Source organism: Cervus elaphus, chromosome 31 (genome assembly GCF_910594005.1).
Source record: "Cervus elaphus chromosome 31, mCerEla1.1, whole genome shotgun sequence".
Taxonomy (NCBI): Eukaryota; Metazoa; Chordata; class Mammalia; order Artiodactyla; family Cervidae; genus Cervus; species Cervus elaphus.
Window position 1 is genome coordinate 5,348,913 of NC_057845.1, and position 18,696 is coordinate 5,367,608.

Genomic DNA, 18,696 nt, shown 5'->3' on the forward strand with positions numbered 1-18,696 from the left:
GGTAACTAAGTTTGTACAAGAAAGTGTGCCGTTCCCCCTTGGGGAACAGATTCATGAGCTTACGCTTGGTGACCAAGTATGGGTCAAAGATTGGAAACTTGATTTACTAGCCCCTCTGTGGAAGGGCCCTTATGTTATTCTAACTACCCCTACTGCAGTTAAAGTTGCAGGTATTATCCCTTGGATCCATCATAAGAGGGTGAAGAGAACATACCACGCAGACCCAGAAAACGCTGAGTGGACTGCGCAGAGGGACCCCGCTGACCCTCGAGAGACTAAGACCATCCTTAAGAAAAAGAAAAAGAAGATCCTGGATGAGCCCCTTCAGGATGAAGCCACACAATCAACTCCTGCAGCTTGGCCTCATCAACGTGATTTTGAATTTAACTTCCATTTCAACTCAGGACAGTGTTTTCATCTCATGGGCACATTCCTACGCAGATTTCCACAACACCTCCAACTGCTGGGTATGTGGGACTATGCCTCTGTCTGTGATGGATGGACTTCCTTGGTGGGTGTCACCGCTCTGCCAAGGAGATTTTAAACCACTCTGCTCTTTTCTGGGATGACAAAAAGAGATTTTCCCCTCTCTTGTCAATGATAACCTCTCCTTGCTCTGTTGGTGTAAGACCTACAGTCAGTAGACTCAGGTCATGGGGTTACATTTGATATAAATGCCAGTGTAACAAAAGCCTAACCTACAACAAGCCCTGGTAAATCTACCTTATTTGCATGCTGGGTGGACAAGATCTGTGTTTCAATGGTATGAATATATGGTATGAGCTGCCTTATTCGTACCCTCTTTAGGGACAACAGATATTATGATTAAAGTAGAGGCCTTGACTAATTTCACAAAACAGGCCCTCCTAGATAGAACAAAAGCCATCCAAGCCTTAAATGAAGAGCAAATCCAAATGAGAAAAGCGGTAATTCATAATAGAATGGCTTTGGACATACAGCTGCTCAAGGAGGGACCTGTGCTGTAATTAAGGTTGAATGTTGTGTATACACTTCTGACTTATCTGGCAATGTATCGACTGCTTTAGATGACATGAAAAACCAGGTAAAAGCAATGTCGAATGAAAACATTCCTTTCTGGACTTTGGTCCTATCTTGGGTGAAGGGCGATTGGTGGAAAACTATATTTACCACTGTTATAGTTGCCTTGATAGTTCTGCCTTGTGGACCCTGAATTTTACAATGCCTTGTGAATTTTGTAACCCAGAGGTTGATAGCATTCTCTCATGTGGGTGGCTGGAGGGCTAGGGTACAATATATTGCAATAATTGATGCTCGTTACGGAAACTAGGAGCATCAAGAGAGGGGAATGAAGAAGGAATTCATAGGGCCTGGACCCCATCTCAGGCCTGTCCATGCTGACCACGCTCGGCCGCCTCTCCAGTGGACTCTGAACTCTGTGTTTGGTGTCTATGGAAACGACAACAGAAGGCTAAGACCCCCTCCAGACAGGGGAACCTTGAAGATTGTATCCAGGTTACTCCTCGCCTAAGAGAACACATACACTGATCACCCCTTCCTCCAGACAGGCCATAAGTTTTTCTGTACCTGTCGGAGTGTAACCTCATGCTTATTGATTATTGGCTAATTGTTTAACTGCCTGAGCACATGGCACATGAGTGATGGGGTTATTGGGATTGTATTTACCCTTCCTTAGTTTATGTAAGTCTCAAGGAATTTGGGGTGGTGGGTTTGGACATGTACACATGGGTATAAAAGATTTTCACAAATGCTGGTCGGGGTCCCTGGCTAAGAGGAGACTCTGCCTTGGGCCTGCCGGTGTAATAAACTGCACTCCACTCTCTGCATTGTCCTTCTGAGTGAGTTTGTTTCCCAGAACGCGTGGCTACAACAATGTGAACTGAGAGTCAGTTATAAAAAAGGCTATTGCAGAAGTAATAGCTGAAACTATAACGTGATATAGTAAAGATTAGTGGATATATTTTCATCTTCATTCATATATATTTTATTTCTCTGTCCTCAATGCAAGCATAAGCGGTAAGTGCGCTAAATAAGAAGGAGCAACATTTGTGCCTGTTTCCCTCGGTTAGTGGGGCCTGGTTGCCGGCCCAGGACAGATGCTTACACGTGCCCCCTGGTGGCCTCATCCTTGACCTACTTGCCCGTCCCGCTATGTAAACAGGCTTCCAGAGGGCACGTGGGTTTGGGGTGTTGGTTCTCCCATCGAGAGGTTCTGTCTGCAGGCGAGGCTCACTGGGCGTGTTGCTGACGTCAGCTGGTGCCCTGTGGGGCCCCATCGAGGGCCAGTTCCCAGAGGAGAGCAGGGTGGGCCTGGGGGCGCCGAGGTGGAGAGGCTCTCCCGTTGCAGCCACTGGACAGGCCGGGATGCTCCCGCATCTGGTTCCTCGACCAAGCTCGGTGAGGCTGCAGGGTCCCCTGGGGGGGCCCTGGCGTGCTGGGGTTGCCTCCAGATGCAGAGCAGCCTGAGGCAGAGACTCCAGGAACATGTTGGGGGCCGCTGGGTGGCGTTGTTCCTGCGGACAGAGCAGATGGGAGAAGACATCCAAGCTGCCCAGGGAAGAGTCCTTCCTGGGGACCTCCTGCCACACCCTCCTGCCCTGCCAAAGCCTAAGGAGGACTTTGAGCTCTCTGCCCAGTATCTATGGAAACGACATACCAACTGGAAAACCAGGCCCCTAGAAGGAAGGAAGAGCCCCAGGGCTGTCCATCGGCTAAAAGAATACCCTAATTATCTATGCAACTGAATAGAATCAGGCATTCTATTATGCTTATTGGGGTATGACCACAGGCCTATTGATAACAGTCCACTGTTAACTACCTAGGCTTAAGGCACACGAATCACAAATCACGGGTTAATTTTGTATCTTTCTTTTCCTTTGTTCAGACTAGTTTCAGGGAATTTGGGGAGGTGGGTTTGGGCACATACGCTTAGGGTATATAAGGTTTTCACAAAATCTGGTTGGGGCCCTTAGCTAAGAGGAGACTCTGCCTTGGGCCCGCCAGTATAATAAACTGCACGCCGTGATCTGCATTGTCTTCTGAGTGAGTTTGTTTCCAGGAATGCGTGGCTACAACATGAGCATTCATCGTCACAAAGTCCCTGGAGAGTGGTTTGTTTAGCGAGCCATGTGGCCGGTTGGGGGAAAGCAGCATCAGCGTTTTGCCCTGTTGTAAAATCGCAGCCCAGGAGATGGGAGAGACCCCCACGTGCCCAGTGGACCTCGGAACCTTCCGCCTGGGTGGGAGCTGATGGTCCTTAGCACAGGGCTGGCTCCAGGTCACCTCAGAAGAGTAGAAGACAAGGGCGATTTCTTTGGTTGGTCTGTCAGGACATCTCTTGAGGGTAAGAATCTGCTTAGCTTCAATGTGAGTTCTGAAAACTGAAGGACTAGGTTTCTTCGTTGCTCCAAAGCTGATCCCCGCCTCCCACATGTGACCGAGGGGGGCCAGGATGACCTGGTGTGTGTAGACCTGATGGGTGAGACACTGTGGACGCCATGGGTGGGGAAAGGGCTAGAAGAAATAGAGCACCCCCCCTGCCCCCAAGGCTAGTCTATGCATCTTCAGATCCTCAGGGAACCGGCCATGGGCCCCCACCCCACCCCCAGGCACAGGGGCTGCCCTCTGGTTCTCTTGGAGGCTTGGAGGCTCCTCTTCCCTTCCTCTCGGGGCAGCTCTGCTCACCTCTCCCTGCCCCCAGCTTCCTGTGCCGACTCCTGGTTCCCACTCCCCAGACTTGGTCCAGAATAGGGGCCCAGCCCTCCGCCCCACCCCCACCCCCCATGTCTTCCTCTGGACACATCAGTGCCTCCTGACCCCAGCTATCCTGCCAGGCCACACACTTCTCCAGGAGGCAATGGCTTGCCCTCAGTCACCCTCTCTGGGTTAGCTGCCCGTCCCTGGTCCCATCAGCCATGGCAAGGAGACAGGTGGTATAGAGCCCTTGGAAGCATCGTTCTTAGGACAGCGGTGGCTGTCTTGGGTGAATTAAGCCAGAGGAAAATTGAGTGTGGGAGGCCAACTGCGTGAACACAGCAGAGTGAATGTCTAATGGGCTCGGCTCTAATGACTGCTTGGAACGCGTGAATGCCTCCAACTGAACCACGGAGGTACACAGCAGGCATCTGACAACAGAAGGTGGCCACAGATGAGGGTCTTTGCTTTCCTGGTGAACTGGTGACCTGGTTAGCACAGGGTCACTTTGGCTTCATTATCTGCAGCAGCTTAAGGGAGGTATATTCTGTACACAACCGAGCTCAAAATGTAAAATCCAGCCCTCTTTAGTATGTTCCCTGAGTTGTGGGACCGTTACCACCATCGCTGAAAGAAACCCCTGCCCCTGAGCACTCGCCTCCCTTTGCTTCCCCCCAGCCCTGGGCAACCACTAATCCTTCTGTGTCCATGCGTTTGTCTCTTCTGCAACGTTTCACAGCCACGGAGTCACGGTGTGTGGCCTTTGCTGTCTGGCTTCTTTCACGTAGCAGTGTTTCTGATGTTCATCCAGGTAGCATGAATCAAAAGGCTCTATTCCTTTTCACGGCCAGAGTATTCTACCTCGGACATAGTGGCCCCCTGTTTAGCCGCACACCCCTGTCCTTACCTCGTCTGCGGAGAGCCTGACCAGGACATGTAGAGAAGGATGAGGAAGAGAAAAACCATGAAAGCTGCCAGGCTCACCCAGAAGGCGATGACGATCGAATCTGTGGGTGGGGGACGCACATGTCGACATCAGTGTGATCTCACATGCCCCACGGTCCCCGTGTGCTGCAGAACTGGGGCTCTGGGAGAGAGCCTTCCCAGTCAGTGACCAGTGAGAAGATTTTCCCGCCAATAACAGCCTCGAGGGACTTCCCTGGTGGTCCAGTGGTTAAGAATCTGCCTTCCAGGGCACCGTGTGCCTGCCTGTGTGCTGAGTCGCTTCCGTCGTGTCCAACTCTGTGCGAGCCCGCCAGGCTCCTCTGTCCATGGGATTCTCCAGGCAAGGATGCTGGAGTGGGGTGCCATGCCCTCCTCCAGGGGATCTTCCCAACCCAGGGATCAAATCCATGTTTCATACATCTCCTGCCTTGGCGGGCAGTTCTTTACCACTAGCAACACCCAATGCAGGGTACATGGGTACAGTCCCCTCGGGGAACTGAGATCCCATGTGCCACAGGGCAACCAAGCCTGCTCCAGAAGTAAGAGCGTTGCGCTCCAGTGAAGACCCGGCACAGCCAAAATAATAATAACAATTAAATAATAATGATGACCTTCGGAAGGAAAGAGGCAGCAGGGACCTGGCTTTTCCCCAGAGTAACGAGTCACTGGGTCAGTTTAGGCTGATGACGGAGGGAAAAACAGTCAATGAAACTAGGTTCCCACGCCACCACCACCCCCCACCCCCAACTTGATTTTTTGGCTGCTTCTGTTGCTCAGAGAGTGGGTTTTCCCTTCTTCCTTCCTCCCAGGAAGGAGAAGAAAGTGCTGTGAGCAACTTCACGTGGCAGGACAGCCTCCTCTCTCCTGTGAGGACTGCAGCCCCTACCAGGGGCCTTCTGCGACCAGCCCAGTTGGGGACCACTTCAAAGACTCCAAGATCAGAGACTTAGAAAAATGATATGCACCAGACAATGCTGCTAACCTGCTCCGGGGAGGGCCAGGCTGTGGAGATGTTACCCAAGGCTGCCCCGGCCAGCCTGCTGGAGGTGAAAGGAGATGGTCCCTCTCTTTCTGGGGCACAGGGCCAGCTGGGGAGCAGTGGCAAGAGGAAGAAGTACCATTGCAGCCACCACTCTGACTGTATCCGTGGCTGGAGGTGAAGAGACCCAGGAAAAACAGGAAGGATGCTCAGCCTCTTCCGGGCCCTGGTAGAACCTGGTGGAACCTAGTGGTTTGGGAGGTACCTTTATCCAGGGTCCAGGTCAAAACATTCTGCAAGTTGCTAGGGAACTGTAGGAATGTGTTTGTTTCTCTTGTTTGTTTCCATGGCTCTGGGCACAGATTATTGTTGTTTTTGTCGCTAAGTCATGTCCAACTCTGTGTGACCCCATGGACTGTAGCCCACCAGGCTCCTCTGTCCATGGGATTTCCCAGGCAAGAATGCTGAAGTGGGTTGCCGTTTCCTTCTCCAGGGGATCTTCCTGACCCAGGGATGAAGTCCGCATCTCCTACACTGCGGGCAGATTCTTTACCACTGAGCCACCAGGGAAGCATGCTGGGTTCGTAATTAGTGTCTGCAAGTATCTTATCCCAGACACACTCCTGCCCCCATGACAAGGTGCCCCAGACTGGGATACGCCGGGCGCCGACATGAATGACCCAAGGAAGCCACTGAAGGACGGTAATCAGGAGGCATGTCGTAAGCGCCTATGCAAGTCAGGCTCTGCTGGCGGCTGTTAAGGATTCCGAGGAGGCCAACCTCGCCCGCCAGAAATCGCTGACACCCCTTAGATTCTGCACCTGTCCAGCAGCATCCTCCTCGACACTCCTGCTGTATCACCAGGACTAGTCCTGCCTGCCTTCTGTCGGGTTCTGTTCTAACAAAATAAATTTCTGTGACGTATTCAGGTAGAAAAGTGTTAATAAATGGATATATAAATGAACAAATAACTGAATGGATGAATGATTAGAGATGTGTGGGGTAAATACTAGTTATTGAGCAAAATTGTTACCTCTGCCCTCTACGACCCAAGACAGCTAGAGGGAGAAACTAAAACCTTATAAGGGTGGATTTTAAATCCTAAAGTGTCAAAAACAGGTAATAAGGAAAAGATGCAGTATTGGCAAAAGGCCTCATGGACTCCACCACCTTGAAATGTATCAGCAAGTTGGCACTCACACGGCAGAGAGGCAAGGACAGCAAAGCCCCCCAGGCTGACTCACATCCTCTCTGCTTTCTTTCCCTGATCTGAGAAATGGCTGGCCTGCCCTGGAGCGTCACACTGTTAAAGGGGATGCATGGGCTCCTGGGAAACAGGAAATGAGGTTGCTGCTGTCTGTACTCAGCTTCTTTTTTTTTAATTTTTAAAAATCCACGATCTGGGATAAGAAACCTACAAATTGAGCCTGGAACATCTTGTCTTCCAGAAAGCAAAAAAGCTATAAAAACCCAAACAAAGCAAACTCCTAATATAGCCAAATGTGTGTTAGTTTCAGATGTACAGCAAAGTGAATCATCTCTCTCTCTCTCTCTCTCTCTATATATATATATACTTATATACATACATAAACATACACATGGTTACCCTGGTGGCTAAGTGGTAAAGAATCTGCCTGCAATGCAGGAGACCTGGGTTTGATCCCTGGGTTGGGAAGATCCCCTGGAGAAGGGAACGGCTACCCACTCCAGAATTCTTGCCTGGAGAATTCCAAGGACAGAGGAGCCTGGCAGGCTACAGTCCATGGGGTCGCAAAGAGTCAGACACGATATACACTCTTTCTTAAATTCTTTTCCTATATAGGCCATTACTGAGTATTGAGTAGACTTCCCTGTGCTATAGAGTAGGTCCTTATTAGTTTTCTATTTTATGTATAGTAGTGTGTATATTGAAGAAGGCAATGGCACCCCACTCCAGTACTCTTGCCTGGAAAATCCCATGGACGGAGGAGCCTGGTAGGCTGCAGTCCATGGGGTCGCGAAGAGTCAGACATGACTGAGTGACTTCACTTTCACTTTTATGCATTGGAGAAGGAAATGGCAACCCACTCCAGTGTTCTTGCCTGGAGAATCCCAGGGATGGGGTCGCACAGAGTCGGACACGACTGAAGTGACTTAGCAGCAGTGGCAGCAGCAGTGTGTATATGTCAATCAAAAGAAGCCTCTGACTTTCAAAGTGTTCCTTGCCTGCTCACTGTATTATTCCCCAGAATCTGCTTCAATTCAACTCTGTCCTAAAGAGTCACAATTTATTGTCTAACCCTCAAAGTATAAGAGTATATATGTTCTCAGAAAATTTGGTTTGGGAGTTCTATTCTTTAAGGAAATTTCAGATTTCTGCAGACACTAACGCTCTTTTTCTTTCATTAAAAAAAAAAATGCAGGATTTGAGGTCTTTGGTACCTAGATAAGTTCCATCAGAACCTCGAAGAAAACAGCATCAGAAACTGAGCAGTTGAGACGCCCTTTTCCCCTCTCCCAGGCTCACTCTGTCTGTCCTAGCCCTTGGTCATTATCTCCAGATGCTGAGCAGGAAATGAGATGATACCTCTTCCAGAACACAGAGTCTTCAGAGAAGTGAAATTTTAATTTTGTCAGACCAAAAGAGCGAGCAGCAGATACCAGCCGTTTCCTGCACTGCATTCTCTTTCATCATGTGCTTTTGAAAAAGGCAGCCAAGAAAAGAGGGTTTTTTCCTCTTCCTCCTGAAGGGTCAGCCTAAGTGCTTGGCGAGAACATTTTGTTACAAGGGCAAGGACTGTCATTCTCCAGGGTGGGAAATGTTTAAACAACTGTGAGCTTGTCTTTACAAGAAGCACCAGACTGGCTTGACAATGAAACTGGTTCAGTCTTGGAAAACTCCCCTTCCTTTCCCTCTTCTCTAGAGTCCCAGGAGAAAGTTAACAGCAAGATCTTTCCCTTCCTGGGGGATAATAATGGGGTTAAGAGCCTAGACCCTGGAGGAGGTTGATTTTGAGTTCAAATTCTGACTTGACTATTTCCTAGCTTTGTGATCTCAAGCAATCTGAGATTTTTACATCTCCAAATCTGTTTCCTCATCAGTTAAATGGGGATAATAGCATGTGTTATATAGACTGTTGTGCAAATTAAATAAAATAATATGCATATGCAATGCCCATGGTGGGATTTCCTCATTTAATGGCTATGAAATGATCTGTACATAGAATTAAAATTATTATTTCTGTTAAGAGGGTTTTGTGGCAAATGATATCGCTGCTTCCTTCAAGTGCCCTGAAATGTAAGCTACGAGTAAAGGTAATTGCTCTTGTCAATCCTTCACCTGCTTCCATAGTAATAGATCCCCTCCTGTAGCCAGGCACATGGCTGCCTGAGATAGAGACTATATTTCCCAGCCTCCCTTTCAGTTAGTACGGTCATGTGACAGGTTCTGGCCAATGAGATGTGAATGCAGCATTTGCAGGCCGACTTCCAGGAGTCCTGCAGAGATGCCTAGATTTCGAATACATGCATCCCTTCACATTCCCTTACTCCATTTTGCTACCCAGAACATGGATGCGATGGCTATAGCCAGAACTGGAACACATCCCAGGGATGGCAGAGGTGTGAGCTAAAACAAAGCCAGTCCTTGAAGACTTCATGGAGCTGACCTACCACCCTGCCCTGCAAACTTATACATGAGAGAGAAATCAAAGTCTGTTTGATCTGGTACTCCATTAATGTAACCAATTTTCTCCATTGAATCTGTACAAAAATCAATAAATGACTTCTTAAATGAACATACCACAACTGACAATTGCAAGTAAATGCTGACCTTCAAAATAATCATCCTCTCTCTACTGTGGTGGTGGTGGTGGTTTGGTCGCTAAGTCGTGTCCAACTCTTGTGACACCATGGACTGGAGCCTGCTGGATTCCTCTGTCCATGGAATTCTCCAGGCAAGAATACTGGAGTGGGTTGCCATTTCCTTCTCCAGGGGATCTTCTTGACCCAGGAATTGAACTCAGGTCTCCTGCATTGCAGGCAGATTCTTTACCGACTGAGCTACGAGGGAAACCCTCTCTACGGTAGAGTCATGTAAATTTTCTAAAATATCTATATTGATCAAACATTTATAAATTATTCTTTTGGAATTATCTTCAAGGATAACCCACACACACACACACCAATTTTGCTACTTTACGAGATCATATCTTATTTTCAATACCCAAATGGTACCAATCACTTAATTTCATCTACTTGATTGGTTTCTGGGTGATTCTAAACTGTTTCCCAGAAGCAAATCTACCTTCCAAAGAAATACATAATATATCACTGTGGACATTTCATAGAATGTGTCAGGGCCACCAAAGTCAGTTCCAAAGGACGAGTCCCAAGCAGGTTTTGAGGAATGACAGACTCACTCAAGTACGGCAGCTCCACATGAGGCTAGCTTGATGGGAAATTTGTTCCAAGATTACATTGTCAATCTTGGTTTAAAAACCTCTTTCACTGCTTACATCGTACCCATGGAACTGACCATCTGCAGAAGGCTTAGACATCATAATAAAAGTTGTGGGACTTCCCTGGTGGCCCAGTAGTCAAGGATCCATCTTTCAATTCAAGGGATGTGCATTGGATCCCTGGTTGGAGAGCTAAGATCCCACATACTTGCAGGGCAACTAAGCCTACTGGAGCTAGAGGGTGCTCTAGAGTGCTGGGTGCTGAGTGCTGGGTGCTCTAGAGCCCGCGCTCCTCAACAAGAGAAGCCCAGTTGCGTGCCGCAACTAAGTGCCACAACGGAGACCCTGCACAGCCAAAAAAGAGAAAAAAAGCAAAAGTTGTAACCTGAACTTGTTGCCTGTGACTGAAGGAGATGAATAGCATCATCGACTCAATGGACGTGAGTTTGAGCAAACTCTGGGAAATGGTGAAGGACAGGGAACCCTGGCATGCTGAAGTCCACGGGGTCGCAAAGAGTTGGACACAACTGAGCAACTGAACAGCAACTGCCTGAACGTGGTCGCTCTGACCAGAAGAGAAGGCTTATCCTCATTCAGTCTTCACGCTGAAGTCTGCTCACTGTGTCCAGAAGAAACTGGTTAGTGATTGTTCAGAAGAGATTGGTTAGTGGTGTCTTTTTGTTCTTCTCCCAGTTGTTGGAGAAGCAGATGAACAGACTGCCTTATTATTGAAGCTGCCAGAGGCAGTGCCTCAGCAGAAGTTGGTGTGGGCTTTGGCAAATTCTTTCTAACTGGTAATTAAAGGAAGAAGACATACTGACCTAAGAGGTAACTAATACAGCAGCAAGGCAGGCACTACCCAAGGGAAATCAATCCACCTCAGTACTCCCTGCAAGGGAGCATTCAACCAGTATTTGGAGACACATCGTATTAACATTAACTGAATTTTCACTGTAAGATGGGAATATGAGATTGTCTTTTTTTTCTCCAGAGCTTAGCCTCTGAAAAGGGAACAGAATCAAATGTGGAATCAGTTTGTTCAGGCAGGGTCTCAGGAGACAGATTTCTGTTTTCCACCTTTTTGACAGAACTGGGGAGATTCTTAACATTTCCATGAAACAGAAGCCATGTCTGAAAATCACACGGGTGACAGTCTTTGTGAAGTTCCTATAACAGAATCACACACCAGATTTCAAGCCTTCCCTGGGGAAGGGCAACCCACAACCTTCAACTCAGCATTGAAGGCTCATAAAAATGTGTCTGCATCCTGAGATCTTTTCAATTATCTGTCCAGCCATGATGAAATAAATTCCACCATCTGGGCATGAACACAAAAATCTTAAAATCTTTCTTGCTTGTTAGGTTAACACATGAACTCGGGTATTTTTTTCCTTCTATTTTTGTCTCTTTCTCTACTTGACATAAGTCAAACCCAGTCTGGCCTTCACCATGTCAACCCACTGCCCCAGGTGACCTTCTAGTGAGGCGATCCGAGGGAGAGCTTCGCCTCTCTGTCTCCCCCTAAAGCATTCCTGGCATCTTTCTGTCTTTCATGTACACAGACCTGGGCGTGATGGCTTGTGATTTGTTTAACTGGGATGGAGATCCAACCCAGAGAAGCTGGCAAGGAGAAAAAGTTGCATTTGTCAGCAACCGAGGTCACAGGCTCTCTGTGGCTGACCTCTGTCCAGGCTTACCGGGACGCGCACCTATGTTACTCTACCTTCAAAGCCTGAGATAGCCTGATGCTGCTTCCTGCTGATCCTCACAAGAAACAAAAGAGATAGTGATACGGGAGCACAGACTTTGGATGAGGGAGATTTCTGGTTTTGCATTTTTAGGCTCTTTTAAATTTACTTATTTATGTCTGTGCTGGGTCTTTGCTGCTGGGTGTGGGACTTCTCTAATTGAGGCAAGGAGCTCCTCTAGTTGGGATACTCAGGCCTCTCATTGCAGTGGCTTCTCTTGTTGCAGAGCACAGGTTCAGTAGTTGTGGCAGACAGGCTTAGTTGCCCCAGGGCATTGGGATCTTCCTGGACCAGGATTGAACATGTGTCCTCTGCATTGACAGGCAGAGAGTCTCAACCCCCGGACCACAAGGGAAGTTCCTGGCTTTTTCCTTTTTTCTTTTTTTAAATAAATTTATTTAAATTCAAGTACTGAGGACAAAAGTAGGCAAGACATCTTTACTTAACACACAGCAGTGGAAGGAGTCCTTTCCCTGGGGCCACTGCTTATAAGACCAAAATCCTGGAAGCGTTCTATATGTTCAAAGACACCAATTTCTAGAACACCAGGCAGCTACTTACAAGGTTTTTGTGAAAGAATATTTCACAACATGGGGAAACAAAAGATAGTGAGGTCTATAAGAGCAGGGTACAAAATAGCATACACAGCCAGATCTGTTTTGAAATATATCTAGGAAACAGAATGTGTACGGTGAATTGTCTCTATCTGCTTCAGCTGATGGCCAAGACAAAGGTACCACTATAGACTGAATGCTCGTGTCCCTACCACCCCTGACGTGTGGAAGTCCTAATCCCCAGGGTGATAGTATTTGCAGGTGGGGCCTTGAGAGCTAATTAGGTTTAGAAGAGGTCATGAGGGTGGGGCCCTCATGATGGGGTTAGTGCCTTTATAAGAAGAGAAAGAGACCGCATACCCTCTGTCTGTGTTTACACCAAGAAGAGCCCTGTGAGCACACGACAAGAAGGTGGCCGTGTACGAGCCAAGAAGACACCCTCACCAGATCCGTGTGCATACTGTGTGCTCGGCCCCATTCTGAGCTGTGGGGAGAGAGACGGACAGACAGGTGGACAAGGTTTTCTGCTCTGCTGGATCCCACATCCTGGGGAGAGCCTGCCCCCTAATCATGACAAGCGTCCTGGGGAGAGTCCTGAGGCATGAGAGCTGAATTTGAGGTCCTGGATCTGTGACTATCCAGCTGGGTGACATTAAGTTATCAGCTTCTATGGGTCCCACGTACGTCTATTTCCGTATGGTATTCTATGATCCCAGGGCACTCATCCACTCATGTATGCAACTGCTCCTGCCTAGACTGTCAATGCCTGTCTTTTTAAAAAAAGATCTTGTCTTTTTAAAAAAAATATGTATTTATTTGGGCACACCAGGTCTTAATTGTGGCATATGGGACCTAGTTCCCTGACCAGGGATCAAACTCAGAGCATGAGTCTTAGTCACTGGATCACCAGCGAAGTCCCAAGGACCTTTTCAACTTTATGCCTCTAGCCTCAGCACATGGCTGTTTCCTGCCCACACGTGACCACTACCCTACCGACCCTCACATGTATATACCCACCAGAACCATATTTTTAACAAGCAAATCGGACTTTGTCTCTTCCCTGATTACTGTTTTACATGATTTCCCACAGCTTATGGGGCTCTTCCGAGGCTGGCCTGCAAGAATCTGGCCCCTGAGAGGTCTGGAGCTCCTCCTCTATTCCTCTTCCCAAAACACCTCCTGGAAACACCTCTTTTATATACAGGAATGTAACTGTTCTCCATCCTGCACCCGTTCTGTTTCCTTTAGCAGTTCCAGGCAGGAGTTATTACAAACAGCACGCAGAATAGGAGTCCAATTGCATGTGGCTGTATAGGTGTGTCTGTGTATGTGCTTGAATGCGTGTGTGTGCATGCCTGTGTGCATATGAGGATACGGACACAGAACCACCCTAGTTGGCTAGGGACCAAAATGTTACCACTGATATTCTTCTGAGTAGCTGTTGTTCAGTTGATAAGTTGCGTCTGACTCTGTGACCCCATGGACTGCAGCCTGCCAGCCTCCTCTGTCCTCCATTGAGAGGTAGAGTGAAATCATCTACTGAGTAGCATATCCAACTTTAGAAAAGGTATTTTAACATCTTGCAAGGTGGTCCCATGGTTGGGACTCCAAGCTTCCACTGCAGGGGGCCTGGGTTCAGTCCCTACCTGGGGAACTAAGATCCCACATATTGCGTGATGAGGCCAAAAAAAAAAGTAAAAGAAATAAGATGAATAAAAAACTGGAAACAAAGAAATAAAAAAATATATATATATATATTTAAAGGTGGTTGTAATAACACATTCAGGTAAAGAATCTGCCTGCAAATTGACCTTGCTGATTGAAATATTGGGATGAATGAATCGTATGTGTAAACATTACACTTCCTTTCTTGCGTGATAAAATGTCCCCATAAAGTGACTCTCTAAGCTATTAAGTATAAAATCAATTATTCAAAAGATTAAATAAAGAACAATGAAAAGAAGAACGTCTCCTGCAGGAGACACAGGAGACTCAGGTTCGATCCCTTGGTTGGGAAGATCCCCTGGAGGAGGAAATGGCAACCCACTCCAGTATTCTTGCCTGAAAAATCCTGTAGACAGAGGAGCCTGGCGGGCTATAGTACACAGGGTCAGAAGAGTCGGACATGACTGAGTGACTAAGCATGCCTGTCATTCATTTATCCCATCTCCTGCTGATGGATATTAGGCCATTTCCAATTTCTGACTGTCAGACACAGTGCTGCAGTGAACACTGAAGTGCATGCATCCTGGTGGACACACCCAAGCGCTTCCCTAGGTGGACACCGGGAAGGGGATTCTGCGTGATGGCTTGTGAACATCTGTAACTTTTTTTGGTTCTTGCCAAGCTGCTCTCCCTAATGGTGAACTCAACTTTCATCCCACCAGCTGCATTTAACAGTACTAATTTCTGTACTTCCTACCCCAACACTTCAAATATCAGCCTTTGAACTCGTGCTGATTGAGTGGTTGTTAAATGGTACCCACTTGTTCTTTCCCAGTGTGTTTCCCTGATGACACTGAGCATTTTCTCCTGTTCCTTGGCCCTTTGAGCTTCTTCTATTAGTGTCTTTTCGTATCAATCGCTTGTATTTCTATTTTTTTTTCCTGTTGATGGATGGGTTGTGTTGACTTATGAAATAATAAAGTGGTTTCCATTTTAAGAGAAAAAGATAGTTTCCAAAAGTAGCTCCCCAAAATAAAAGGAATAGTCACTGCAGTCTCTTTGTCATTCCTGGAATACACCAGGCACTCCTCTGCTTCAGAGCCTTTGCCCTTGGTGTTCCTAAAAGGTTCCTTCCCAAGACGTTGTCAAGACTTGATCTCTCACCTCTTCACAGGTCACCTTGGCAAGGCCTTTACCAGCCTCCTTCCGCCCTTCCTTGGGTCCCCGCTCTCCTAGCCACCTTTCCCATTTGACTTTTCTTTGGAGCACATCTTGCCATCTGCCATATTTTTCTTGTTTATGGTGAAATGAGAAGACTGCCTCCAATTTTTTGTTTTGGTTGTTTTTGGCTGTGCCACACGGCATGCAGGATCTGAGTTCCCCAACTAGGGAGTGAACCCCTGCCCCCTGCCCTGGAAGCACAAGGGCTGAACCACTGGACCTCCAGGGAAGTCCTCTGCCTCCAATTTTTAACCCTTCTTGCACTAGAACCCATCTAATCCCCTCCTCCTGAATCTGGCCTGGCCTCACTAACTTACTTGCCCAAGACACAGAGCTGGTGAGCTGCAGAGTTCAGATGCGAATTACGGCCAACAGGCTTAGAGTCCACGTACTTAGACTCGACAGAGTCACTGGCTCATGGCCAGTCACCCAGAAATAAGAAAACAACAACACCAAGACAATTAACCTATTCAAGGTGCAAACACCCTTGTGGGGGTGGGGTGGGTAGGGAGTTTTGCCTAGCCCCAAATTTCTTTCCCAGAGACAATAGAAATTGAAATCAGATAAGACATAAAGTCCAGGATAACTGAGACATAAACAGGAATAAAGGAGCCCAGAAAAAGCACCTCCCTCTGTGAATATCAAAGATTCCTGATATCTAGGACTTGGGTATAAAATGGTATTTGGCAGCCTTTGTGATAAATTTAGAATTAACTTTCTAAGACACTTTCGTGACAGTGTATCTTTCTAAGATACTTTTGAGACAGAACATTCTTTTAAGATGGATTTCCTTTTTTCTTAATAAATGAGACAAAACTTTATTTGTTTGTTTATTTTTGGCCATAGCACATGGCTTGTGGGATCTTATTAGATCCCTGACCAGGAACTGAACCCGGGGCTCTGGGCCGTGAAAGCACCCAGTTCCACCCACTGGGCCACCAGGGAATTCCCTTAAAATGTGTTTCTTGATAGAGTTTAATATATTTGTTTGGGGTTCCAATATGCTGGGTGGGTTTCTTCAAATTGTAGATATCATGTTTTCTATAGTCTGTATGCAGATATGGGAGAGTTATTTAGTCAGTCCCCTAAGATGTATAACTTGAATACGTTCTGTAAAAATACCAATCGATAGTCTTCATAGGAGGGACAGAGAGCCTGACCTCTCCCTGTGAGTGTCAGAATTCTTCAACATCTAGGTTGTCTGGGGTAGGGGACAGTGACTGGTCTCTCTGGCAAGATTCCTTACTGAAATAATTGTTCCTGGGTTTGGGAATTTGAGGAAGAACTTATTTGACCTCATCTCTAGGTCCCCAGGTTACAAGTGTCCAACTCTATTTCAGAGTGCAAAAAAAAAAAAAAAAAATCTCAAACCTCACACACAATTCAGAGAACACCAGGTGTTTTCCCCAGAAATGTGAGTTGTCTGCGGGTAACGGGCAGGGGGGCGGAGACTGAGATCATGTGTTCTAAGCTTCTAAAGTTGCAAACAGTCCCCACACACAACGCAGTGGGGATCAGCTTTAGAGCCCAGGTGATGAGTGAGATGTCAGAAGCTGAGCTAGAATTTTATTTAATTTGTGTGCATTTTAAAAAGTCCTTCCTGAATGCAGATCTATATGTTATCCAGGTCAGCGTAGATCTTGAAGTTCTGAACTTTTGATAATATCTGTGAGTGGGCTTTTATTTCAAATCTGCCACTTTCTCCCTATTACTCTGTCTTCCATATTGTGAGTTGTATGTGAAAAAACTCTGCATTTTCATTTAATGGTTATATAGCTTGCACCAGAAAACACACACCAAATCTATTGTCCCCCAAAAGTTTTGCTACAGTGTCAGGGATACAGGAGGTCCTCAGCAAACGTGAAACAGAGGTCTTTCACTTCTGGAAGGTGGATAGACACAGGAAACAGAACACTTCCTGACCAGACATCCTATAGGACTTTCCCCAAGGGCCCTGCCGGGGATCTACCTCCTTTTAGTAAATAATAACACCACTCAAGTGAATTTCAGTTTGAGCTGGTTTGTAACAGACTACGTTTCTTTTCATATGGGAAGCATCCTGTTCTTTCCAAGGACGCATTTATTTTAGACAGACATAGTGTGTGACTGTAGTGAAGTCCCTGAAACCCGAGGGACTTCAGGACAGGCAGAAAGGATGGGTTCCTGGAACTTTGTCTTTGTTTTGTTTTTTACGCTCATTTCCTTATCTGACTTGTTATCTGGTCTGAGTAACTGGAATAATCAGAGAAGATTATTGACAAACTACCAAGTTACTTCAGAGGTAAAGACTGGGCAGGTTAAGATGAGGAAAAGGATGTTAACTTGTCTGGTGGTCCTTCCTGAGACCATGAAGATGAAGCATCGCTGGGTATTTTAAATAAGAATTAGTAAGTCACACATCTTAGAAGTGAACACGGTAGCTCTCTCCCACATCTACATGGAAACAACAGAAAACTCGAAGTCCACAGTTTGAAGAAACTCATCTAGCTTATTGGACCCCTAGACAAATATAACTCTATCAAGAAATCTGTCTCACCAGTGTAGTCTGACCCCAGAGTTCTTAGTTTCTCAGGAGGTTAGTTTCCAACTTATTACAGAAGAGAATAGATACTCCCTCCATTCCCTTCTATCTATGAGTTCAGAGTCCTATTCTGGCTTTCCCGTGATATCTGTTGGGATTCATAAGTGAATGGAGAAAAGTCATTTGCGCCAACCCCCAGCCTCCGATTGGCCGGCTTCCCCAGTTCAGGACTCACGTTTGTTGGCTCTCAGCTTCTTCTCATCCACGGGCATGAGGTCCAAGTAGTCCAGGTAGTATTCGTAGCTGTAGTATGGGACAGAGGTGTTGGTTCTGTTGGCCATGCCCGCGTCGCTGGCCGGTGGCCCTTCCGGAGCTGCTCCGAGCTTGCTCCGGAGATGGCCCAGCTGATTTACGTAAAATCATCCAAGTATGTCTGTGGGTCTCCAGGCTCAAGGCCTGCCCACTTATCAGAGCTGTGGGGCGGGGAGGAAGGTTGGGGGGTGTGCCTGTCATCTTTAGAGTTCCAGTAGAGTGATCCATCCTGCCTGGCTTGACGCAGCTCCAAAACAAACAGAGCTACAAGGCGGGAGCCTGAGGTCCCTGTGCAAGTCCTGGTTGGCCCTCACATCCGGACAAGAAAACAGATCCCCCTGGGACCCTCGAAAGACAAGATGTGGACTAGGACCAGAAAGGACAACCACTGTGGGCCCTAAAGAATTAATCGAACCAAATCAAGAGCCTGGCACTGCCCTTGACTTGCATTAAGGCAGCCCTCGGCACTGTTAAGCAACCAGCAAACCACTGGCCTAGATTCCTTATCTGAGGGCGGAACCTGAGTGGTGCCGGCCTTGAACTTGCAACCTCTCTCATGGACACATCACCACTTCATTAAACCCAAAGAGCGCCCTGCTCCAACGGAGGGCACGTCCCC

At 47.2% G+C, this 18,696-nt stretch overlaps 1 protein-coding gene across 1 annotated transcript; it reads right to left on the reverse strand.

Moving 5' to 3' along the window:
- Positions 1-1,964: 1,964 nt before the first annotated feature.
- LOC122687415 (melanocortin 2 receptor accessory protein) lies at positions 1,965-18,203 on the reverse strand. The gene is made up of 3 exons (XM_043892907.1): positions 18,001-18,203; positions 4,601-4,700; positions 1,965-2,513 (listed from the first exon to the last, which is right to left on the reverse strand). The coding sequence occupies exons 1-3, from the start codon at positions 18,104-18,106 to the stop codon at positions 2,150-2,152; spliced, it is 570 nt and encodes a 189-aa protein (XP_043748842.1). The 5' UTR covers positions 18,107-18,203; the 3' UTR covers positions 1,965-2,149.
- Positions 18,204-18,696: the final 493 nt, after the last annotated feature.

Excerpts from the sequence above, each read along its gene's own strand:
- LOC122687415 (XM_043892907.1), bottom strand. The coding sequence starts at position 18,106 with ATGGCCAACAGAACCAACACCTCTGTCCCATACTACAGCTACGAATAC. Across the intron at positions 4,701-18,000 it reads GAAGCTGAGAGCCAACAAAC|ATTCGATCGTCATCGCCTTC; the intron begins GTGAGTCCTGAA and ends CCCCACCCACAG. Across the intron at positions 2,514-4,600 it reads TCAGGCTCTCCGCAGACGAG|GAACAACGCCACCCAGCGGC; the intron begins GTAAGGACAGGG and ends CTCTGTCCGCAG.